Raw genomic sequence first — 25,327 nt, forward strand, 5'->3', positions numbered from 1 at the left:
TGTCACTTCATAAACCTCTGACCGTGAGGAGCGTGCACAACGAAGAGGGACAGCGTCCACCCTCGTCATCTATGTGTGGCTGGCCTGCAGCCCCGGCATGGAGCCCATCAGACCTGCCCTCAGGTGCAGCTCTGCAATTGCGCCCAGATTTGAGGCTCAGTTTTCTCATCTGAAAAACAGTCTGTAAGACGGCGTGGCCACAGCGGGAACAGCCTGCAGGATCCTCAAGCAGCTCAGCACAGAGGCGCCACCTGACCCGGCAACTGCGCTCGTGGGACGTGTCCACGAGAGCTGCACACACACGTGCACACAGAAACCTGCACACAAGCCTTCACAGCCGCCAAAGGGTGGAAACCACCGAAATGCTCATCGTGGACAAACACACACGATGCGGCGCATCCACGCAGCGGAACGTTACTCAGACCCAACACACGTGGCCACACGCCTGAGCCTTGGAAACACGCGGAGAGGCCGGACGTGAAGGTCCCGTGCTGCACAATTCCACTGGTATGAAGTGTCCAGAACAGGTGACAGAGACAGCGTGGTGGTGCCCGGGGCCTGGGGGGACGGGGGGCGCCATGCGGTGCTGGACACACCCCAGGTGCAGAGGCAGCAGCTGCTCAAGCCTGAGAACACACTAACCCCCCCCACCACCTTCATGGCCGTGAGCCTGGCTGCACGTGGACTACACCTCAACCTCCAGAGGGGGCGAGCGACCCTCCTCCACAGAAGCACGAGGGTCAGGGACACACTAGAGAAAGCGCTGCGTGCAGCAAGTGCAGCAGGCGGCCAGCAGCCCTTCCGCCCGGGCTGGGGGCGCCCGATCCCAGGGCCCGGGACAGGTTTCAAGGGCAGGGCTTTGGCTCAGGGCCCTGAGAGGAGAGGGGCCAGCGCCCCATCTCCCCAGGCACCCCCGGTTGCACCTGCCCCCCAAGCTCAGGAGCAACACCACCGTCTCTCTCAAAGTACATGCTCCCTGATCAGACATCCTCCCTGGACAACTGCCCACCCGCTCACCCGTCCACCTCTGGTACTGTCCCAAGCTACACCCCACAGCGAGAGAGACGGCAAAGGGCGTCCAGCTCCGGGTCTCCCGGCCCTCCGAGGGGGCGTGGGGGTGACCGCATGGCTTGTCTGGGCCTCACGAGGAGGAAGCAAGCGAGCAGGACGAGGGGCTGCTGGCCGGAGGAGGGGACGCTTCAGGGAGGGGCCCCTCCTGACTCTGGGTCCCCCGCTGTCTTGCAGCCCCCCCAGGGCTAAAGCTGAGTGCCGACCAGCTAGCCCTGGTCTACAGCACGCTGGGGCTCTGCCTCTGCGCCATCATCTGCTGCTTCCTGCTGGCCGTGGCCTGCTTCCTCAAGAGGAGGGGGGACCAGGTCTCCTGCCAGCCACCCCCCGGGCCATGTCGGACGCAGGCCAAGTCCTCCAAGGGTGAGCACGCAGTGGGGTCCTGGACGTCCCTCCGTCCTGGCTCTGCCCCCGCTTCTAAGCGGAGAGCGGTTGCCGGTTCTCCCTGGGAGCGGCCTGGCGCCAGTTCCTATGGTTTCCTATCTGTCTTGGTGAAATTGGGTCAAGCATCAAGGCAAGAAGAGACAGGGCCCTGAGGAAGGGCGGGTGTTGGGCCCCGGGGCTTGCCCCGCTTGCCAGGACAGGGCGGCTAAAACCGGAGGGGGTCCCCTGGGGGTGCAGGGCGGGCGAGGAGGGGTCCAGGCCGAGGCCAACGCCCTCTCCCCCTCAGCAGATCCCTGGATGGAAGCGGGCAGCGCTGCAGGGGCAACGCCAGAGCCAACGGAGACGTGCAGCTTCTGCTTCGCGGAGTGCAGGGCGCCCGAGCGTGCTGGGAGGTGGGCGCGCCACAGCCAGAGCGCAGCTGGACAGCCCTGCGTGCGCGCCCCGAACGGCGGCCTCTGCGGCATCGAGGTCGTGTGCACGCCCGCCCAAGAAGGAGGCCTGGCCACATGAACCTGGGGGTGCTGGGGGGGAATGGTGATGGGGGAGAGAAATGGGGATGGGGCGGTGAGCAGGCATGAGCAGAGGAGGAGAGACAGTGAGAGGCAGAGAACTGATGGTGGGGGAGACTGGGGAGAGAGGAAGAGAGCAAGGGGAAAAGACAGAGAAGGGGGAGGGGAGTGGAGGAACAGCCGGCGGAAGGGCCAGGGCCACGGTATTGACCCCAGGTCTCCACTGTAGGTCACCGGCACCTAAACGCACCTGCAGTAAAAGCACCCACACCTGCTGGACCCAGCCCTGGGGACCCTTCGCAGAAATAAAACCTCCCACACTGCCCACCCCTCACTGTGGCTGGTTTGGGCCGCGTCTCCCCGTGGTGACCGCCCCATCCCACCTCTCCCGCTGCCCCTGGGCTCCAGGCCTGGTTTCCAAGGATCTGAGCGAGTGTGTGGACCGAGAAGCAGGCTCTGCTGTCCTCTGTCACCTAAGAGGAGAAAGCAGCCGGCTGATGGTGGGGGACTAGGGCTGGGTCCGCCTGCGCTGATCTCGGAAAACCAATTTCCTCCCGCGTCTCCTCAGGAAGGCGTGAAGCAGTGTGACTGTGTGTGTGCGCGTGTATATTCACGTGTGTGCACGCATATGCTGCTCCCACGTGTGTCACGGGGCGCGGGGTGGACAGAGGGCAGGCGGGCTGAGCCCAGGCGTCAAGCTGCTCTCAAAGCCCAGGACCACGTCCCTGGACCACCTCAGGAGTGCTTTCATTTGGACACCAACCTGCACTACTGTTTAGCATTTTTCTTTACATCAACTTACCTTTTCTTCCAGACCTACACGCTAAATTTTTCGGATTCTGACTGCTAACACTGTATCTGAGCAGTCACAATTTGTTTTTTTGGCCACACCATGCAGCTTGTGGGATCTTAGTTCCCTGACCAGGGATTGAACCCGCAGCCCCTGCAATGGAAGCACAGTCTTAGCCACTGGACCGCCAGGGATGTCCCGCATTCACAAATTTTTGATACTACATATATTTTATATCTGTATTAGCAGTGAAACCTATACTTTAGGAGCATTTAAACCTGAAAATACGTAACTATTGTAAGCAGCAGCTACACAGATAAACACAAGATTATGCAAATCATTCATCCGGAAGCCACCTGGCATACCTGTGTGCACCAAAGGTTCACACAACACACGCCGGGAGGTGTAGACGAGAAGCCTGACGCGCCATCCTTTCACCATCCCCTGGCTAACGGGCCCTGTCACTTTCCCAGGCTGCGGGACAAAGCCCCACACGCTGTGCGGCTCCAACACCGGAACCTCCTGTCCCCCGCCTGGAGGCCGGAGCCCACCCAGGTGTCACAGGGCTGGTCCTGCTGCGGCCGTGACGGGACAGCTGCCCTGGCCTCGCGCCCAGGGCTGCAGACGGCCGTCTTCCCTTGATGTGTGTCTGTCTGTCCAAATCTTCCCTTTTTACAAGGACACTGGTCACCCTGATGACCTCATTTTCACTTGATCATGTCTGTAAATCTCCAGATAGAGTCATGCTTAAAGGTTCTCGGGGTCAGGACCTCAACCCATGAATCTGGGGGCACACATTCAGCCCAGAACACAGGTCTTCCCGAGTCCATTCTCGCTTCAACGCGGTCTGAAGCCAAGTTAGCTTCTAACAAGCACCTGCCCGAGACAAGCACCTGACCCGGTGTTCACTGGGCCCAAGGTGGCAATGGGGACATCTTGGTGCAGTGTCCACCGGTCACCAAGCCCACGGCAGCACCTCCTGGCAGCACGGACCCTGTACCTGGCGTAGCTGCCTGCCCGATGCTGGCAAAGTCCCAGCACATCTCTGAGCTGCACGGATGCGCTTGGGACGCAAAGCCTCATCCGACACGTGGGCCGACGCCTCCTCCTCCAGCTGTTTTCAAATTCTGCTCACCTGAGCCCAAGGGGCCCTGGGGGACGCTTCTGGACCGTGGTTGGGGGGGTGGTGAAGGCTGCCGAAAACACAGGGAAATGTGTGCCTGTCTACGGCTTTCCACAAAAATAACCTCTTTTTGTTGTCAGTTTTTCAATTGGTCTTTAGTGCAAGTTTATGTGGCAGGTTTTTTGTTGTTTTTTTGTTGTTTTTTTTAAATTTATTTTTGGCTATATTGGGTCTTCGTTTCTGTGCGAGGGCTTTCTCTAGTTGCGGCAAGCGGGGGCCACTCTTCATCGCGGTGCGTGGGCCTCTCACTATCGCGGCCTCTCTTGTTGCGGAGCACAAGCTCCAGACGCGCAGGCTCAGTAGTTGTGGCGCACAGGCCTAGTTGCTCCGCGGCATGTGGGATCTTCCCAGACCAGGGCTCAAACTCGTGTCCCCTGCATTGGCAGGCAGATTCTCAACCACTGCGCCATCAGGGAAGCCCTGTTTTTTTTTTTTTAAAGACCAGGATCCCTTGCTGCAAAGAAAATCCGAAACTCTAAATACCATCAATTTTATCCACGTTCTGTGTTCTGCTGCTCCTACTTCCAAAATACACTCTGATTCCTGCCACCTGCCACAGCCCCGAGCCCAGCTCCCGCAACGCCAGCCCCGAATCTGCCCTGTGCACTCTGCCCAGGGCTCAGCAAGCTCCGCTGAAAAGGACCAGACAGCAGAGACTCTCGGTGACTACTCAGCGCTCACCCATCCCTGCCGCGCTTGTGCCCAGGCAGCCAGAGCCACAGAAGGCAGTGGGTCAGACTGGGCTCCGCCAAAGCGGCTCAGACCAGGCACCACAGCTCGCCGTCCCCGCCCTGCTGCACCGCAACTCAGGTCTTTACCTCCAGCTTTACTGAGATATAAATGACACATAACTTTGTGTGAGCTGCCAGGTGATACATTTGTACATTGTAATACGCTCCCCACGTGGCATCAGGAACTCCTCCACTCCAGACCACAGTCACCCGCGTGGTGAGAATGTGTAAGATCTACTCTCTCTGCAACTCTCAAGCACATGACACGGTATCAGGACGTGTCAGTCTCACCCCGGGGAGTCTGTGCCCTTTGGCCAGCATCTCCCCCTTTCCCACCCCCTGGCAACCACAATCTACTGTTTCTCTAGACACTGGCCTCTTTGTGTGTCTCTACGGTTTTCTGAAGAGCTGTGTGCAAACAGCATTGCCTCACTCCCGCCCCGTCTTCAGTGCTGCTGTCCTGGAAGCCCACGGTCCGTCGCTACTGTTTCTGCTTTAGAAACTCAGTAGCGTATAGAATAATTAAAAATAACAAGAACAGTGCTTTTTAGATCTACCTTCACGTCTAAAAATCTTCATTTTCTGTGTGTAGACCCAGGTCTGTCTGGTATCTCTCATTTCTTCTGTCTGAAGAGCTTCCTTCAGCACCTCTCGTGCGAGTCTGCAGATGATGAATTGTTTGCTTCAGAAGTCTTTGAGAGATTTTTCTGGAAGACTCTGGGATGCCAGTTTTTTCTTTCCAGCATCTCAGAGACATCGCCCCGCTCTCTCCAGCTCCCAGAATTTCTGACAAGACAGCTGCTATAATTCCTACCTTTGTTTCTCTGCAACGTGTGCCTTCAAATTTTTCTCTGTATCTTACTTTTTAGAGGTTTGAATGTGATGTGTCCCGGAGTTTTCTGTTGTGGGTAGGTTTGTTTTGTTATTTACCCTGCTTGGGGTTCTCTGAAATGTTCGGATCTGTAGCTTGATGTTTTTCATTATAAAATTACTGGCCGTTATCCCTTCAAACTGTTCGGTACTGCCCCACATCCCAGGTGCCCTATTCTTTTGGTTTCCCCCCCATTCTTCTCTTTGTTCCAGTTTGGGTGGCCCCAGTGCCTCTTCCCTCAGCTGTGAGGTCACTGACGGGCCTGTCAGGGACATCTCTCCTGTCACCACGATCTTGGCTCCCAGCACCTCCATCCACGCAGCCCCTCCTCACACAACGCCCATCCCGCTGAAGGCCCCCGTCCGTTCCACATGTTTTCCCTGAGAGCCGTCAACACGTTAACCCTAATTATCCAGAATCTCCGCCTGACAGTTCCCACATTCAGATCATCTCTGAGTCTGGTTCTGTTGCTTTGTCTCTTGGCAGTGGGTGTTTTTACTTGCTGTTTTGTGTGTCTTTTGGTTTTTGTTTTTTTACCAAATGCCAGACCTGTGTGGGACGGCAGAGACTGACATACCAAGTTTTTATGCCTGGAATTGGCCGGCCTTTCTCTTCCAGGCCGTCAGCGAGGGGGCCGAGTCACAGGTTGAGCTGGTTGGGTTCTGTCGTTGCTGGGATCACCCCCGGGCCCCAGTGGCTTCACCTGGCCCCGTGGGGTCACGCTCTCAGGTAGGGGCTGCTCCCTGGCATTTGCGCGCCTTCCTGCCCTTCCTCGGCGGTAGACGCCCCCCGTCGCTCAGTGTTTCCTCCCCTGGGGTCCCGTCCCGCTTGCCCTCCCCCCGCCCCGCCCCGAGCCGCGCCCTTCCAGTGCCCCTCCCTCCCCAGAGCAGGAGCCCACGGTACTCCTTCCGACGGAGCCTCAGGGCTACACTGACCCTGTCCTGCTGGGCGTCCAGACACGCAGACCATCTCGCGCCGCACAGAGCCTCACTCCCACCCACCACAGTGGAGACGTTCTGCTGCCTGGATCTGGTGAGCAGACAACTTAGTAACAGTGAACTAAATAAGCCCCAAGATGAAAAGAAAAAATGGTACGAACGAACTTATTTACAAAACAAAAATACAGTCACAGATGTAGAAAACAAACTTACGGTTACCAGGGGGAAAGGAGGGGGATAATAAACTGGGAGATTGGGACGGACACATACACACTACTATATATACAACAGATAACTAATAAGGACCCGCTGTAGAGCACAGGGAACTCTACTCGATACTCTGTAACGAGCTACATAGGAAAAGAATCTAAAAAAGAGTGGATACATGCATGTGTGTAACTGATCCACTTTGCTGTACACCTGAAACTAACACAACACTGTAAATTAACTGTACTCCAATAGAAGTTAAAAAATAAAGATAACTTACAAAATTTAATATCAATCCATCCATCACAAGAAATAAAGTGCCCCAAACTCCGGGGTCCCCAACTCAGTGGCATTCCTGGGGATTCCGTGCTCTGAAGCAGGAAGGCAGGGCACTGCATCTCCCACACCCTCCCGAGAACATGCAGCCCTGCTGGGTTGAGAGGCAGCACAGACCATTTGGGGTGTGTTAATTCCATCCGTCTACACAGGCAGCATGTGGCTCCCAGTTAAAGAGGGGCCTGAATGAGTTCGAAAATGCTGCACTGAGCCTGAGAATGCAAGAGACCTAGTAACTCAACATCCGCGGCAAATGAGGATGCGTCCCAAGCCTCCAGCAGGGACCAAAGGACACCTGCACAGATCTTCCAAGCACAGCAAACCTGTCCTCCTCCGTGCGTGTTTATCCTCCGCAGAAAGAGCCCCCGCTACGCGGGCCGAGCATCTAACCACAGACATCAGTGACCACATGGCCCGAGGGCCCTGAATACAGCTGAGTGCTGTCGACCGCTTGGTCCACCTCTGGCTGTGCAGCAGTGGACACTCACGTGCAAAGGTACAGCAGGGGCGGGCGGCCCTGACGTCCACAGCCACACCCGCAAGCACCCTTGTGACCAGGGACCCGAGGACCATCCTCGTTTACTGTAACTTTGTTTTCAGAGTTATAGTAAATGAGGAAGGGAAGTCCTCGCTCCAAGCAGCGTGTCTGGTCACCCACCTCGTCTGGAACGAGACGGGGCCAAAAGTACTGATCCACACGGATTCCTGGGTGATGCCGACACCTGGCTGGACGGTCAAAGATCTGGAAGCAACAGGATTTAAAGATTAGCGACAGAAGATCTGGGTGGGGACAGACCTCTCAAAACGGGCACAGACTGCGCTCACCAAGGAGAAGCCCGACAGAGGATACTCACCGCCGGGTGGACGAAACAGCCAGTTGTGGGAGCGGACAGCTCGCTGACACCGCCCGCCCCACTCCATGAACAAAGGGCCATCGAGATGGGGACGGGGCGGTGTGAACGGGCTCGATGTCAGGCCCTGGCCCTGGCCCACCAGCTAGCCCTGCCAGGCACCCACGTGGCGACGGGACCGGCACCGAAGCCTGGGAGCAGCCGGCCACCTGCTGGCAGGCCCGCTACACGGAGGCCAGAGATGCGTCCTCATGGGAACGAACCCGTCTCCTGGGCGCAGATCTGCCTGCCCTGCCTGTCGGCACCACCCCAGGCAACGACGCTCCACAGCCCCACGGGACACAGAGCAGGGGTCTCGTGTCCACGCGGCTCCCCACTGAGACGCAGGCACGAGTCTGTCTGCCAGGACAGCTTAACGCTTTTAACCAGAGCCTGCGACCGCAGAGTGCGGGTCCTGGGATGGAGGGGTGGGGATGGGCTGGCGCTCCGCAGCTTTACACCAAGAGCCCCATCACGCGTCTTCCTTCCAGGCCTGGAAAACTCTGGCGGGAAGGCCTCGGAGCCCCGGGGGAGCTGCCTGCAGGCACGCAGCAACGATCCTCCCGAATGTGGAGGGACCCCCGGGGAGGTCTGCTGCTCTGGAACCCAGGGGCACTCGCTGGCACTTCCTGATGTTTCCGCGTACGGGAAGTGAAAGAACTCGTGACAGAGGCTTCCAAAAACAGCACACTTCAGAAATGAAGGGTGGACCGGGGGGTGGGCACAGAGTCGGAACAGCACTGACCAGGACGGGGGCCTGCTCTCCGACCACATCCTCCGCCTTCTCAGCACCTGGGGAGCCGCACACCCGTATCCCCGCACCACATCCCAGGTCCTGTAATCAAACTCCAGCAAGGGTTCCTGTGTTTAAAGAAGCCCCTCAGGTGACTTTTAAGTTCATCAAAGTCTGACAGCCCACGGTGTCCTGAGTCCCAGATTTGTCACCATCCTGCCCCCAGGAGGAGGGGACGCAGGGGGCATGGACTTCCCGGCCCAGGGCAGGTCTGGGCTGGAACAAACCGAGAAGGGGCTGGTATCACAGACAGGACTCGGGTGCTAGTAAGGGAAGACGGGCCAGTTTTCAGAATAAAATGTAGCTTTATTACGACACAGGAAAAGACTACAAGCCATTAGGGAGAAGAGCCAAACAGTCCCTCAAAACGACAGGTGAAAGGGACGCGGAAACATCCCAGTAATAAAATCCACAGCACAATCATCGGAATCTTGTTCTTACGATTTCTGTTTTCAAAGTTATAGTAAACAAAACAGTCACTTGAATTGTCAAGAGAACGGCAATTTTATACGACGAAAGCATCCACACCAAGCAGAACTACAACAGCACGAGTATACATGATGCAGAAGGAGCGTCCTGGACATCCTGGCGCCGACGGGAGGCCCGAGGCGGCCTGGAAAGGGCCGGGCCCAGCCCCCCCGCTCAGGACACCCAGGGAGGAGAGCCCACTGTCTCACTGTAAAGCGCTGACACGGCAGCCAACGTCTCACAAACACAAGTCACTTTAAACACACTAGCCGGGGAGGAAGGGTCGCCCAGGATTCCTTAGTGGTCTGGACGTCGACATGGGTGGTGGTGTGAAACAGGAAACCATTTTCCTGTATTTAGTAGCTGCATCGGGAGCTGAAAGAAAATAAATTCCCCAACCCATCACGCAGTTCTTTGTTCCTGACGAGGTGACGTCAAAGCAGGACCTCAGGCGCGGGACGGGGGGTGGGCGCGCGTGCAGGCAGCTGAAGCCTCACCGCCCCCCCCCCCCACCAGGTAGCTCTTCCAGTCACAGGGGAATCTCAGCAGCAGAGAGATAAGTGCTTGGAACACCAGGCCAGAGGGAACAGAGGGTTAACTTCGACATAAAAGTCCAAAAAAACACCCAGAAAAGAGCAACGGCCTCACTGTCTCCTGAATCTTCACATTCTTGGAGCAGCGGAGCCCTGGACGTGAGTGGGGGGCAGGGGAGGGGTGCAGGGCTGACCAGACCACAGGTGACCCGCCAGAAACCCCGCGGCCAGTACATCTACTCTGTCCCCCGCTCCGCACGGAGGCCCAGGGCCCTCAGAGCAGCCACGGCGGACGGGCCACGCGGGGCAGGCGCCTGGGCGGCGGCGCCGAGGACTCTGCCGGGTACGACGCCCCCGCTGCAGGACCCCAGCATCTTCCACAGGGAGCAGGAGCCGCGCCGCGCCCAGACCCGAGCAGCCGACGAGCTGGACTGGTTCACGGTCTGTCGGCTGAGAACCGGCACACGTTTTCAAACAGTGAATAAAGTTAAAATTCTGTGACGTGGGAAAAGTATATGAACTTCAACTTTCCGTGATCGTGTAAAGTTCTACTGGAACACAGCTACGCTCTTCCACGTTACCTGCAGCAGAGACCACAGGGCCCACAAAGCCAGAAGCATGTACCACCTGGCCCTTGGCAGAGAGTCCGCTGACCCTGCCGCAGGTGAATGTGTTTCTCTCCAGGAAAGAAGCCTCGCGGTTCAGGGGACACTGGCTCGTCCCCCGTCTCTGGGCTGGAATCTCTCAGAAACGGACAATCTAAGTTTGGGTGTGAACAGACAGATGCATGCGAGACAGCCCACAAGGAACAAATGCCGCACCTCCCCCACCAGCCCCTCCCACCAGCTCAGTCCCGGCCTTCTGGCCTGCGGCTACCGGAACGCAAGGCAGGGGCACCCAGAGCCAGGATGCGGCCCCCCTGGAGGCCGCCCGCGTCATCCGACACACCCGCCGCCCAGCAGCGACCAGGAGAGTTCGCGGGACAGGTGGCCAGGAAGGAAACACGGGAGGGAAACAGTGAGACCACTGGCAACGCTTCACTTCCTAAAAGATTAAATACGACAGAGACCGTTCCCAGCGCAGCCTGATCCTCCTCCACTGAGCCTGGCAGCTCTGACCAGGTCAAAGACGCCTGGGGGGCGGGCGGGGGCAACAAAAACAGCACCGAGGAAAAAGCAAGATCCACTCTCCAGAATAAAAGGAAAACGATCTAAATTTCAGCCTGAACCCAGTAATTCATTCACGTTACCATCATTACGTTTATGAGATTCACCATCATGGAAAAAGAGAGAAAGGGGGACAATACGCAAACGCCTATTTCTAGGAAACGGGGATTTGCTTCCACGTGCAGGATGGCGCCGCTCGTCTGCAGGACAGACGCGCTCGGAGGCCCCACGGGGTCTGCAGCTCCGCAGCCTCCGGGGCTCACGCCCGAGTCCGTGCTGCGCACGGACACCAGACTCACCACGAGAAAGACCCGCGAGGGCTGAATCTCCTCCAGCTCCTGCTTTCTGGGCCACAGCGTGGAACGGCTGGCGCGGGGGCTGCGCCTGCCCCGGCTCGCGGGGGACACAGGAGACACTCCGGCGCACGTCTCCTCTGCCCCCCCCAGCCCACCTCTTGCCAAGTGTCCACACCACGCGACCCCGGGTGCCCGGATGACTTCGGGGGACTTGCCGGTGCGCCGACAAGTACTGGCTACTCGTACTCCAGGAACTGTTTGTGATAGAACAGCAGGTACCTGAGAAGGAGAGAGGACACAGCACGCTTACTTCCTCCTCCCGAGGGGTCGGAGCAAAACCGCCCTGACCAGGACAGCCGCGCTCAGCCTGTCACCGCAGAGAAGAGACGGCAGGGAGGCGGCAGGGCCCCCAGGCCACAAGCAGCCCAGCCTCTGTCCACCTGCTGGGCCCTGGCTGTGGCCGCCCCCGGCCCCTGCACACAGTCCCTCCCGGAAGGACGCTGGCCCGGGGTTCCAGCCCCAGTCCCCCCGCCCGGCCTCCTCACGGCCACCGCAGAGCCTCTCAGGGCTGCCCCACTGCTCGCAGCTCCAAGCCCAGACGCCTGCTGGAGCTTAGGGCAGCTGGTGTGGGGCAGGAGCCCGGCGGACGGCCTCAAGACCGGGGGAGGCAGCGACGAGCAGGAAGGAGCGAATGGGGCACAGAGGGGCGACACGGCCCCGGGGACGCAGGGGACGCACCCCTCGCTGTCCAGCACGTCCGCAATGCTAGCCTTGGTGATGATGGCGTCGTCACACTTGAACCACTGGTCCTTGTGCTGCCGGATGAAGCTGGTGTAGTGGCCACTCTCCAGGGTCCCCTGGTGGTTGACCACCGCAAACAAGGAGTACCTGGTTTGGGGAGGGTGGCGGGGGACGGAGGTCACGACCCTGTCCCCACCAGGGACCACAGTCCCCACAGGGCAGCCGCCCAGGAGCATACGCTGCTAGGCGACGGGAGCGCGAGGGGAAGGGGCACAGGCCCGCCCGGGGGGCGCTGTCGCCGCTCCACCCTCCCCGCCGCCGCCACCAGGAGGCGCGGGAAAGGGGGGCCTCACCGTGACGCGGGTGGGGGAGGCCCCCCCCCCGCCGACAGAGGATCGGTGGCAGCACGACAAGAAGCAGGGCAGCGGCCAAGGGCAAGCAAGCCTGGCCGCTGCCCCCCACACGCAGCATCTCCTGGGAGACGCAGGTGGGCCTCCCGCGAAGCCCCCGGCCCCACCCGCGCTCGAGATGCCAGGAGGCGCACAAGGTCCCACTCACTTGTTATCGTTACTGAGACTGTCCACCGGCTGCTGGTACTGTCCGTTCATCCTGCTCTCCTTGCTGTAACCAACAGCGCAAGCTCAGGCTCGATCAAAACAATTCACTAACGACCCGCGGTTCAGATGGTATCGTGGGCACCGGGGACGCGCGACACCGGACGCCGTGCTGGTGCGGCTTCCACGGGTCCGCTTCTCCCAACAGCTCCATCTCAGGCACAGATGACCCCCGAGTTACGGTGGGGAAACCGAGGCCCAGGCTGGGAAGCGGACTGCCGAGATCGGGGCTCAGAGCCGGCCCAGACCCACGCCTCCCCGCCGACCCCCAGGCAGGAAGGCAGCCTCCCCAGATCCTCCGGGGCCCCGCCAACACTGGACTCAGGCCTCTGTTGCTTTAAGCCACCGCGCCTGTGGTTATTATTCACTACAGCAGCCCTCCTACCAGGAAGCCTCCTGGTATTTTGCAAGGGTAAATTTCAAGCGGTCCCTGATACAAAGACTCCAAAACAAGACAAATGAAATCTACAACCACAAAACCACTGTGTTGATTTGTATCCAATCTCAGTGCCTGTGGCTGAAACGCCTGAAATGCTGCCCTCAACCAGCTGGTAGGAGGACAGCCTCCCGCACACAGGGACGGTCCTGGGATGAGATCAGGACAGTGAGGTGTCACGGACGAAGTGACATCAGGGCCCACTGGGGCCTCACCAGGGACCTGGTGCCACGCCCACCCGACCACAGACACAGAGGACGAACCTGGAGGCCATGAAGGGGGTCATGTCCAGCTCCAGGGGGAAGGACACGTAGGTGGTGATCTTGCGTCGAAGTTTTGCCGAGTGTTCGAATCGCTGCAGAAGTGGGAGTGGGAAGGCTGTAGGGCTCCTCCGACAGCACAGCCTCTGTGGCTCCCTAAGTGGGCCTTTCCTGTGTTTTCTGAACCGCCCTTGGCCAGAGCTAGAGCTCAGAGTCACCCACAGGGCTCAGCCCAGCCCTGAAACAATGGGCCCAACAGCAGGTGTGGACCTAGCACAGTGCCCAGTGGGAGAAACAGGCAGGGCTGGGGATTTGGTTTTTGTCTTACATCTTTAAAGGGTCATGAAATAAAAGAATGAGCAACAGAGACTGTATGATTCACATGTAAAATCAGATCGCAAATACCCGAGACCAGCAAACACACCATCTCTGCTGCATATTCTTCCACGATACACCATACACATGATTCACATCTACTACTGGCCCTTCACAGGAAAGCCCTGCTGACCCCCAGACTAGACCTTAATGCTAAGGGTCCTTGCTTCTAAGTAAAAGAAAATCAGAAAACTTGCGGGGAGGACAGAAGAACTTGCAGGGGAGGAGCAGTAAATCCCTAACCACCCCCCACCCAGAGTAACTCACCCTGTTTTCATTATGAAGCAATTACTTTTTGACTCACGGGCAAACCTCCCGGAGACAGACACGAGCAGAGTTATTTACAGGCACCACCCTCGTTGCTCCACAAGCACAGATGGACTCTGCACACCCGCCCCCCCTCAGGCCCTGGCCGAGCTCAGGGAACTCACTTTGAGATGGAAACAGGCCACGATGGGCAGCTTCTTCATGGTGAGCTGCTTTGTGGACTCCTGGTAGCTATGGCAACCGCTACACTTGATCTTGGCACTGCTTCCTAAGTGCTCTGGTCTGGTAAATCTGCAACGCAATGAAAACATGTATTTTTAGGAAAAAAAGATGGGAGCGGTAAGAGAGGAAAAAGAGAAAAGTTATTTTATCACTTGCAGGGGGTTCACTTCCTTCCTAAAAACACACAGGGCTTCCCTGGTGGCGCAGTGGTTGGGAATCTGCCTGCCAATGCAGGGGACACAGGTTCGAGCCCTGGTCTGGGAAGATCCCACGTGCCGCGGAGCAACTGGGACCGTGAGCCACAACTACTGAGCCTGCGCGTCTGGAGCCTGTGCTCCGCAGCAAGAGAGGCCGCGATAGTGAGAGGCCCGCGCACCGCGATGAAGAGTGGCCCCCGCTCGCCGCAACTAGAGAAAGCCCTCGTGCAGAAACGAAGACGCAACACAGCCATAAATAAATAAATAAACAAATACTTTAAAAACAAAAAACAAACACACATACAATTAGGGACGTTTGTAACTTTACAATGAAAAAGCTATTCCTTCCTTTCTCTTCTCTATCACTTCAAAAAATATTTATCCTCAACTTTTTTGGAAAATGAAAGTCTGGTGGAATCAAAATAATTTTCTAACTACCGTTAAGACCCAGCAATCAAATTTGTCCCTGAAAAGTGAAAACCAGCATTCACACAAAAACTGTACATGAGTGGCTACTGCAGCTGTATCTGTAAAGGCCAAAAAAAACCCTGGAAGCAATGCAGATGTCCTTCAGCGAATGAGTGGTTAAGCCGGGTACACCACAGAATACTAGTAAGCAATAAAAAGGAAATAACTGGTGACACACACAACCTGGATGAATCTGCAGAGAATTAGGATGAGTGAAAAAAGTCAATCCTGAAAGGTGACATGATGTATGATTCCACGGACATGACATTCTTGAAATGTGGAATCTCTAGAAATGGAGAACAGATTTGCGGCTGCCAGGAGTTAAGGAGGCAACAGGGGTGGGAGGTGCAGGACGTGTGGTTGTGAGGGACCCTGCGGGGATGCAAGCGCCCTGCATCTTGACTGCAGGGATGTCGAGATCCTGCTGACCGTGACATCGTGCTATAATTTTACAAGATGTTGCCACTGGGGGAAAACTGGGGAAAGAGTACACAGGATTTCTCTGGATTGTATCGTACAACTGCACGCAAAACTACAATTATCTCAAAATAAAAAGTTTAATTAAAAACGTTTTCATCACCTTCAGAAAAGGCCACGAGCCACAGCAGGAGGGCAGCCCTACTGGGTGTGACTCTGGCTGTTAGTCACTAAAGGCCGTGGACCTCCAGCCTCTGCCCGGGGTGGGGGGCACTCAGGGACAGAAACAGCCCGTCTGCTGGCCATCCCGTCTTCCCTCAGCTTTCATGCGGGCACGTGGGGCCCTGGGGGGCCTGGCTTTACCAGGACTTTCCCCGAGCAGCCACGAGCAAGGGCCCCCTCCCCACAAGGCGTGGACGCCTCACCTCCGCAGGCAGTCCGTGAGGGTCGTGGTCCCCGACGCGTGGCTCTCTCCGTTCACCACGCTGCCCTCGCTCCCGGGGCTCAGGGGCCAGAAGGGGGTGGAAGAGCCGGGCAGGTCCAGGCTGATGTCCCAGAAGGGGTCGATGGTGGTGGAGACCCCGCTAGGAGCAAGCAGGGGGGACAGGTGAGCACCATGGCCCGGGGGAGCGCAGCGACGAGGCCCCGCGACGCTCGGCCAGCAGCACCGGGGCTGCAGAGGCCGCACTTACTGGCACACTTGGCAGGTGACGTCGGACTGCAGCCCCCCTGTGAAGATCTGGTCTATGATGCAGTTGCAGTGGTTAGGGTTGCTGGCCTTCTTCCCGTTATCGTCACCTGGCAAGAGACGGCGGCCCTGTGACCCTGGGCCCCCAACGGGCAGGGCTGGTGCAGCGGGGGGCCCAGGTCTCCACAGGGGCACGGGAGGGACGCGCCACACGCTTTCAGTTTTTTCCCCTTGCTCCTCCCTGCGAAGAGCTCCCTGCTGCCCGTCTGACAGGCGCAGTAACAGGCCCTGAGAAGCAGCCCCGCCCTCACCTGCGCAGCCCTCACCTGCGCAGCGCTCACCTGCGCAGCCCTCACCTGCGCAGCGCTCACCTGCGCAGCCCTCACCTGCGCAGCCCTCACCTGTGCAGCGCTCACCTTTGCAGCCCTCACCTTTGCAGCCTTCACCTGTGCAGCGCTCACCTGTGCAGCGCTCACCTTTGCAGTGCCGGTGCAGGACGTCCAGAGCCGCGATGAGGAACTCGTGCGCGTCCTGCTGCTCGTAGCCCGCCAGGTGCCGGGCGTGCGTCCACACCAGGTGCAGCAGCTTGTATGGGATGTGGGGGGACCGGTGCCCCGAGTAGAACTGCTCGGAGAGAAGGAGAGGCACCCTCGTCAGGAGCACGTGCCTCCCTCGAGCACAGACGCCCACGCGCACGTCTGCCAGCCGGGCGCCCGGCGCCTCCCCTGGCGAGCGCAACCCAAACAAGTCATTTCCTTTCCTTTCCGCGCAAACTGTGTTTTTACGTGGACTTTTCGGGTCTGCTCATAGTTTTCTCCATTCCCACCATCTGTTCTCTAGAAATAAGCCAAAATGATGAACGGCGACAAACTTTTGTCAAACACACACACATACACTAAAAGGTGGCTTGTGCCGTGTGAAACGCATACCCCCATAAACCTGAACCTAAAAACCAACCTGACAGAGGTGAACTCACCACCAACAGTGCCCTAGTGAGGCCCCCCCATAAGCCCGTTCTCCACAGCACCCATGTCCCCGTTTTAGCCCAACGATATCATTCAGCTTGCTTACTCCTGTGACCCCAGGAGCCACTGTCAGGCTAGGCTGTAGGCATGTGGGGACTGGCTAAGCCAGGCCAGGAGTCGGGAAACTTCTGAGAAGGGCCAGACCGTGAATCATTCCAGCTCCGCAGCCAGACGCGCTCAGGCAGCCGGGGCCCAACAGGGAAACGAGAGGATGTGATCAAAGGCTGACAAAACAAGACCCGGCCGAGTCTGCTGGCCCGGGGCCGACACCTGAAGAACCCCTGGCTCCCCACAGCACCCGAGGGAGCGGCTGGGCTGCAGTCCCGCTCTGAGAAGGGGGGTCCCGCCTGCGAGCCCATCGGGACAGAACCTGATGTCCACGGCAGGGGCCCAGAGACAGAGGCCTCTGGTGACACACAGTCAGCAGGGCCGGCGACAGGAGAGCCGCCCGTCCTGTGGACAAAGCTGGAAAGCGGCAGGTGACGGGGAGGGGCCGGCACCTGCCACGTGCACCCGTGAGGCAGTCGCGAGCCTCTGCAGATGACGCAAGTCCCTCACCCGATCCCTCTCGGGAAGGAAGTGCGATCCCACAGTCGGCACGTCTGTGCACATTCAGAGCCCGCCCCGTGACGGCCCGGCCCCCTCCCGGCCCAGGCGCACCTCCTGGAAGAGGGAGGACATCTCGCAGACCAGGCAGGAGCCGGGGCTCTGCATCTCGCAGCGGTGCCGGTCAGACAGGAAGAAGTCGCGCAGCAGCGGCGTGTGCGTCAGCGCCTGCACGATGCAGTTCATGAAGCACGTGTTCCCCAGGTTGATGAGACCGCGGAGACCTGGCAGGCAGAGCGCAGGGTGGGGCTGTCAGGGCCCCTCCCTTGAGAAGCAAGAGGACGCAGAACCTCCTTCTAACGTCTGTGCCCCGCCCGCCCGTAGGAAACGTCCCGAGGCGTGCTCGCGCCCACCCCCACCAGCCCCCACTGCCCGAAGGCTCCCAGTAACAACAGGGCAGGTCAGGGAGGGGCCTCTGCAACAAGCTGACAGCCTTGCTGCACCTCCTGCGGCAAAGCCGGAGAACGCGCCTCCACCAGCCACGCCGGCCCACCTATGGTGCAGTTGGACGTGATCTTCCGTCGCTTGGGGTTGTGTTTCAGCAGCTCGAGCTCCCGTTTGGTCGGCTCCCACGTTGAAAACTTCTCCCCGACGCCTAAGGGGGTGGAAGGTGCCGTTAGCTACATTCTAATCGTGTGTCTACGAACCAGTGTGGTGGCAGCACAGTGTTTATCGGATTGTATTTCAAAGGCGGGCAACGTAGGGTCCTTCTAAGACCCTCTTCCAGACACCTGAAGGAGCTTCTTTCAGAGAGAGTGCCGTGAATAAACCACATTCCCAGAGGAGGAGAGGAGAGCGGGACCTTGGGTGACAGCTGCCCCAGCACCAGTGTCTCCTCAGCCTTAATCCCTCCCTGAGCAGAGGGGCCACGGCACCAGTGCCCACAGGGAGCGCTGGGTGGCGCTGGGGATGAAGGGACGGCCGTACCCACCAGAGGCTTAAACCAAGGACGGCAGCAGGGCCACCTGCACCCCAGTGCACGGCCTACTCCTCAGAGGCACTGGCTCCACGCACCTAGAGCTCAACACACTCTGAAAGACGCACGAGCCTGCTGACAGAGGGAACTGCGGAATGATTTCAGAAGAATCCTACTTTTTCCTGGGACGTGCATTTCTTGGCCCTGTGGTTTAACTGTTCTGCACAAAGAAATAACATCCTCAGCCTTAGCCTCACCTGCAACATTACTAAAGTTTGGAGGCGGAAGAGAACAGGAAGTGGACTAAAGAGCCTCTTCTCCAGAAAAGATAGGCTCATCGGCTCTGATGACCGACAGCCCTGGCTTATGTTCCATCCTCTAACACGGCACGTTTATAAAGGAGCACAATTAAGGCAAAAAATTGTAAACCAGATGCTGGGTTGTATGTTCCCTGTGGAGAGATGGTCACAGGCCAGTGGGGCTTTCTACACCTATTACTGTTGTGGCCCATGACCGTGTGCTAGAAGTGAGAACAAAAAAGAAAAAAATATCACGGAAACCAAAAACAGGTAGCTGAACAAAAAAGAAAAGAGCTGCATAGCGTTCACGTGTGCTACTATGTCCCAGCGAAGGGACGGGAGTGACGGCACGGCTCCACGGCCACCGCGCAGTCAGTGGGACACACGTGCCGCCCCTGCCCCGTCCCTCGCATGGGCCCCGCGCCCTGGTAATAAGGGCGCCTTAGCGGGACGGGCACTAGAGGAACCTCTTGTCCTGATGAGGCGACTCTGGGCGGGCTCCTGGATGGGGACCGGCCACCAGAAAGACCAGACCACGAGGAGAAGCTTCGCAGCACCCGCACGGCCAGCCCCAACGCCTCCAGAGAGGGGAGGGGGCTGGAAATGGGGTTAGTGATCCACCAGGCCTCCAGGAAGAAGCCCCCATAACATCCCAGTAGCACGGCGTTCGGGGAGCGAACCAGGTGGGTGAACGTTCCACACCGAGTGGGTGATGCACCCCAGCTCCACGGGGACCCTCCCCGGCCTTGCCCCGTGCCTCTCTCTCTCCATCTGGCTGCTCATCTGTGTCCTTTGTCACATCCTTTAATAAACCGGTGAACGTTAAGTGTCTCCCTGAGTTCTGTGAGCTGCTCTAGCAAATGCTCCAGCCCAGGGGCGTCCTGGGAGCCTCCGATCTACAGCCAGATGGTTAGGAGCACAGATGAGAACCTGGACTTGAGACTCCGGCATCTGAAGTTGGGGAGGGGGGTCTCGTGGGGCCTGACATCTCCAGGCCAACTGTGTCAGAACTGAGTTGATCCACAGGACACCCAGCCGGCGCCACAGGGAATTTCTCGGCGGGGAACTGACCCCCCCAAAACACACCTGGTGACCAGAAGTGCCAGGTTTGAAGGGTTTTGTGCAAGTAAAGGAGACTCGCGGGAGAGAAACACTCATCAGGGAAGAGCTGGGTTGTTCCTACACAGGAAGGAGAGCCTGGAGTCCTCCCTTTACGGCTACAAAGGCACCGCACGGGAAGGAGAGCACGCTCCTGAACTAAGCTGCTTCAGTGGTAGATTACTGTATTTTTCATCTGGAAAGTTTAATTCTGTGTTGACACAGATTTAGCACAACCTAACCAGTTAAGAGGTTTTTGTTTTTTTTTTCCAGTTAAGGGTTTTAAAAGAGATTCAACAGTAATTTAATGAGAAAGTAGTCTACCCTCCTGGAAGGAATCAGCTTACACATCCTACAGTTACTGAGGAGATGCTTTCTGGGCAGCTACCAGGGACGTGGGAGCACAAAACCCCTCGTCCACCAGACGGGCCAGGGCCCTGCGGACACTGTGTCTGGTTCAGCCCCGTGTCTGTAAAAACGCCCGGCGACCGGAGAGCGTAGGTTGGGGGCGTCTCTCTCTAGCCCGGCTGAGCCCTCAGAGCAGCCGCAGGCCTGTGGGCACCCGGGCAGGGGGACGGACCCAGGAAGCTGCGGGCACCGCACCTGCCGCCCCTGGCCCCCCGTGAGCCTGCAGGAGGGAGCAGGCGGGTGTAGGGGCTCCTCTCCCTCAACAGAACCCCCCCACCTCCCTCCCCGCCTCAACCACGCCCTGACAGACAAGGGGGCAGGGAACGCAGGGCTAAGACACAAGCAGGCATGCACATCTCAGGAAAACCAAACCTTGCATTTTCCAAGCTTTCCGCTGTTCCTCTTTGGCAATGATTTCTATGTCTTTGTCATAAATGTAATCCTGACACAAAAAGCAGTAGATACCTCCATACATAAGCTCTATGGCTGAAAAGAGAAAAGAGGAAAGAGACAAAATTTAATTACAAATCGAAAGGTAATGCTTCAGGACACAAATTAAACACACAAGTTTCTTAGGCATTTCACTGCACCATTTCTCAAAGCAGAGAATCCCATTATTACAAAAGGTTGTCCCCCCACTTCAGATGGTGCATCCTAAGCAGATGAGGCATGTGAATTTTTTTTGGAAGCTCCGGCCAAGGGCTGAGGAACCTGAGGGAGAAAGAGGTGCCACGACCATACTTTACGAAGGACCCGGCCCCCAGGTACCAGGACCCTCCGCCTATCCTCTGAAACAAGGAAACTCGCATTCGTATCAGCCCACGGGGACTCGTGGCGCCCAGATGGGCAGCACAGCCCCAAGCAGACAGCCTGGAGGGCGTGCCCAGAGCTCCCGGTGAGCGGATCCTGCGCTTTCTAAACTGCATCTTCCGCTTTCTAAACTGCATCTTCCACGAAAACAGGCATGAAACCCAGCCCTTAGTTACTTCCTCACGAAGATAAACAAGAGAAAAGTCCTCGAAGCACCTGGAACGAACTCGCTCAATTCAACAATTAAAAAGAATTCCCCTTACCCTCAGAACAGGAGAAAATATTTGCAAACGCATCAACGGACAAAAGGATTCACCTCCAAAATACACAAGCAGCTCATGCAGCTCAATATTAAAGAAACAAACAACCCAATCCAAAAATGGGCAGAAGACCTAAATGGACATTTCTCCAAAGAAGACATACAGATGCCCAAGAGGCACGTGAAAAGCTGCTCAACATCACTAATTATTAGAGAAATGCAAATCAAAACTACAATGAGGTACCCACCTCACACCGGTTAGAACGGGCATCATCAGAAAATCTACAAACAACAAATGTTGGAGAGGGTGTGGAGAAAAGGGAACCCTCTTGCACTGTTGGTGGGAATGTAAATTGATACAGCCACTATGGAGAACAGTATGGAGGTTCTTTAAAAAACTAAAAATAGAATTATCACATGACCCAGCAATCCCACTACTGTGCATATACCCAGAAAAAACCATAGTTCAAAATGGTTGAACTAGGGTACTTCCCTGGTGGCACGGTGGTGAAGAATCCGCCTGCCAATGCAGGGGACACGGGTTCGAGCCCTGGTCCGGGAAGATCCCACATGCCACGGAGCAGCTAAGCCCATGCACCGCAACTACTGAGCCTGCACTCTAGAGCCCACGAGCTACAACTCCTGAAGCCCACGAGCCACAACTACTGAAGCCCTCACGCCTGGAGCCCATGCTCCACAACAAGAAAAGCCACCACAATGAGAAATGAGAAGCCTGCATACCACAACGAAGAGTAGCCCCCACTTGCCACAACTAGAGAAAACTGGCATGCAGCAATGAAGACCCGACGCAGCCAAAAATAAATAAATAAATTTATTAAAAAAAAAAAAAAAGAAGGTTGAACTATGGACACATGCACCCCAATGTTCACTGCAGCACTATTCACAACAGCCAGGACATGGAAGCAACCTAAATACCCATCAACAGACAAACAGATAAAGAAGATGTGGTACATATATACAATGGAATATTACTCAGCCATAAAAAGGAACAAGATTGGGTCATTTGTAGAGACACGGGTGGACCCAGAGACTGTCATACAGAGTGAAGTCTGAAAGAGAAAAACAGGTACTGTATATTAACACGTATATGTGTGGACTCTAGAAAAATGGTTCAGATGAACCAGTCTGCCAGGCAGAAATAGAGATACAGATGTAGAGAACAAACATATGAACACCAAGGGGGGAAAGTGGCAGGGGGTGGGGGGATGAACTGGGAGATTGGGATTGACGAATATACACTAGTATTGTACAAAATAGATAACTAGTAAGAACCTGTTATATAAAAAATAAATAAATAAAATAAAATTCCAAGAAGAACAGAGAATCCCCTTGACTCAGACTCACCAAGCGACAGCAGACGTCTGCCAGGCGACGGGACGCAGCTCGGAGCACAAACCCGGCCCCGCCACCGGCCGGCTGCGCACCTCTGAGCTCACCCACGTCCCCTGTGGTGTAACAGGGGCAGCAACAGCACTGACACAGGTCTGCATGGTCACTAAGTTCATACAAACAACTAAGCGGCACACACCTCCTGGTAAACAGTAACGTCTTAACAAGTCACAGCTTTTATCATGTTTCATGTCTTTTTATTTATTTGGGCTGTGTTGGGTCTTTGTTGCTGTGCGCAGGCTTTCTCTAGTTGTGGTGAGTGGGGGCTACTCTTCGTTGCGGTGCACAGGCTTCTCATTGCGGCGGCTTCTCTTGTTGCGGAGCACGGGCTCTACACGCGTGGGCTTCATTAGTTGCAGCACGCGGGCTCAGTAGTTGTGGCTCACGGGCTCTAGAGCACAGGCTCAGTAGTTGTGGTGCACGGGCTTAGTTGCTCCGTGGCATGTGGGATCTTCCCGGACCAGGGCTCAAACCCCTGTCCCCTGCATTGGCAGGCGGATTCTTAACCACTGCGCCACCAGGGAAGCCCCCATATTTCATGTCTTAAGGTACAAAGACACAGGTCAGTGATACTCTGGTGGATCGAAAGCAGATCTATCAAAACTCAAAGCAGCAATTTCAGAGAATCCCAGGCCTACCCCTGCCCCTCCCTAAAAACCTACAAAATTCCGACAAAGTCTTTGCAAGTCCACGTCGAGGCTGCTTTGGAGACCGGTGCCAGCTGCCCTGGGTTCTGCCTGCTCCTGAGCAGTGTCACTCCTGCGCCGGGGACCAGAGCGAGCTGGCAGAGGCAGGCTTACGGTGGGGACAAGGGACACTTTCAGGGAAGCAGCGGGGTTCAGTGAGAAACAGGCCAGGCGCACGGTGAGGGCAGAGGGAGGCCCCATGTCCCCAGACGAGCCTGCTTCCCACCCGCTGCGTGGGGCTGGGACCACCAGGAGGGGCGGGGGCCGACAGTGGGCGCTGGGGCCCCGGGATGAAAAGAGGAGGAGGCTTGCCTCACCCCAGCCCCACACAAAACTTAACTCCACATGGCCAGCGACCTATATCACAGCTGAAAGTATAAAAACTCAGACACAAACGGGTAAGTGTCACGACCTCAGGTTTGGCAATGGATTCTTAGTCTGACACCAAAAAAGCATGAACAACCAAAGAGAAAGGCTGCTATTGCACACTTAAACTACGGTGTAGTGTAAACATTACTTTTATATTCAGTGGGAAACAAAAAAAATTGTGTGCCTCGCTTTATTGAGGTTATGTGCGTTATTGAGGTGGTCGGGAACTGAACCCACAGTATCTCCAAGGTCTGCTGGTATCCAAAAGAAATGAAAACATATGTCCACAAAGAAACTCACACATGCATGTTTATAGCAGCAGTATTCATAAAAGCCAAAGGTGGGAACCCAAATGTCTATCAGTGGATGACTGGATAAACAAACTCTGGAATATCAACACAAAGGAATGCTATTCAACCACAAAGAAATGAACTGACACTTCATGAACCCTGAAAACCTGCCAAGAGATAGAAACAGACACAAAAGGCCGTGTGTTGTATGATTCCTTTTATATGAAATATTCAGGACAGGCAAATCCACAACTGAAGGCAGATCAGCGGATGCCAGGGCCCGGGGAGGATTAGGTAACAGAGACACGTATTCTTCGAGGAGACGAAAAAGTTTTGAAAATAAAGAGAGATGGTGTTTCCACACACCACAGGGCAAGTGACCAAACGCACTGAACTGTACTGGCTGAAATGGTTAACTGTGTGTTCTCTGAATTTCATCTCAATATGGAACTCAAAAACCCAATGCAACACCAACAGTCAAGGTAGTTCCTCCAGAAAATTATCTCACAGCCAAGATAACCAAGGACAAAGCCTTGACTGCATCAGGACAAAAGGCTGAGGAGACAGTCAGTGGTCCTGCGGTACCCAAGGTGGGGCTGGTTCCAGGACCCCCACGGACACCAGGATCCAAGGATACTCAAGCCCCTTGTAGAAAATGGTGCAGTATCTGCATATAACCTACATCCTCCTACACACTTTAAATCACCTCCAGGTTGCTTCTAGTACCTAATACAACGTGAATGCCATGTAACTAGCTGCCTGGACCAGACAAATTCAAGTTTTGCTTCTTGGAACTTTCTGGAATTTGCTTTTCGATCCGAGGTCGGCTGGATCTGCAGGTGCAGAACCCCCGGAAACAGAGGGCCAGCTGCCTGGATGCGGGCGAGACCCTCCCAGTAAGAGAGGAGGCCGTCAGCTCACTCACCCGGGAACCGCCAGCCGACAGGCACCAGGCAGGCGCATGTCCCCTTCCCTCCAGCCACAGGAGGATCTTGAGACGGAGGGAAGCGTCACCCACTCAGAGGGGAGCCGATACCCCCTCTCGTGCCCACATACATACTCACACCCTCTGGGAAAACTGAAATAGCTCTTCCTAGAGGCAGACACAAAGCTAAAAGCACTCCTTTCACAGCCTCTGTGGCTCACGCAGGCAACATCCACGGGCCCCTGTGACTCAACGTCAAACAAAAACCTGTATGAAACTAAGAAGCACGAAACCAAATCTTACTCAGTGATCTGGATCCCAACACCGTCCTGCACAGCAAACCTGCCGGCAGCGGGTCAGGACGGGTCCTTCCTCCTG

General features: G+C 56.5%; 2 protein-coding genes across 6 annotated transcripts in view; one reads left to right on the forward strand and one right to left on the reverse strand.

Annotated features, from left to right (window-relative positions):
- Positions 1 to 6,372, forward strand: part of TNFRSF13B (TNF receptor superfamily member 13B) — a 58,182-nt gene extending 51,810 nt beyond the window's left edge. For 2 of the 3 annotated variants that reach the window (XM_082442912.1, XM_082442914.1), the window contains exons 5-6: positions 1,246 to 1,431; positions 1,739 to 6,372. In XM_082442912.1, coding sequence (XP_082299038.1) covers positions 1,246 to 1,431; positions 1,739 to 1,962 — 410 coding nt within the window. In that variant the 3' untranslated portion in view covers positions 1,963 to 6,372. The remainder of the gene's footprint in view (positions 1 to 1,245; positions 1,432 to 1,738) is intronic. The other variant, XM_082442913.1, reaches the window with a different exon arrangement.
- A 2,613-nt stretch (positions 6,373 to 8,985) lies between these two features.
- The window catches only part of USP22 (ubiquitin specific peptidase 22), a 32,262-nt gene continuing 15,920 nt past the window's right edge, over positions 8,986 to 25,327 (reverse strand). The window contains exons 3-14 of one of the 3 annotated variants that reach the window (XR_014257814.1): positions 20,573 to 20,686; positions 17,973 to 18,074; positions 17,534 to 17,703; positions 16,310 to 16,472; positions 15,853 to 15,958; positions 15,586 to 15,744; positions 14,021 to 14,147; positions 13,218 to 13,309; positions 12,463 to 12,525; positions 11,902 to 12,051; positions 11,167 to 11,442; positions 8,986 to 9,543 (exon numbers count right to left, since the gene is read on the reverse strand). Coding sequence is in view for 2 of the 3 variants with exons in the window: in XM_082442872.1 (XP_082298998.1) it covers positions 11,400 to 11,442; positions 11,902 to 12,051; positions 12,463 to 12,525; positions 13,218 to 13,309; positions 14,021 to 14,147; positions 15,586 to 15,744; positions 15,853 to 15,958; positions 16,310 to 16,472; positions 17,534 to 17,703; positions 17,973 to 18,074; positions 20,573 to 20,686 (1,289 nt within the window). In the remaining variant the exon portion in view is untranslated. Of the gene's footprint in view, positions 11,443 to 11,901; positions 12,052 to 12,462; positions 12,526 to 13,217; positions 13,310 to 14,020; positions 14,148 to 15,585; positions 15,745 to 15,852; positions 15,959 to 16,309; positions 16,473 to 17,533; positions 17,704 to 17,972; positions 18,075 to 20,572; positions 20,687 to 25,327 lie in introns of all 3 variants that reach the window. The other 2 variants (XM_082442873.1, XM_082442872.1) reach the window with 2 other exon arrangements.

Source organism: Balaenoptera physalus (genome assembly GCF_965194825.1).
Source record: "Balaenoptera physalus genome assembly, chromosome: 20".
Classification (NCBI taxonomy): Eukaryota; Metazoa; Chordata; class Mammalia; order Artiodactyla; family Balaenopteridae; genus Balaenoptera; species Balaenoptera physalus.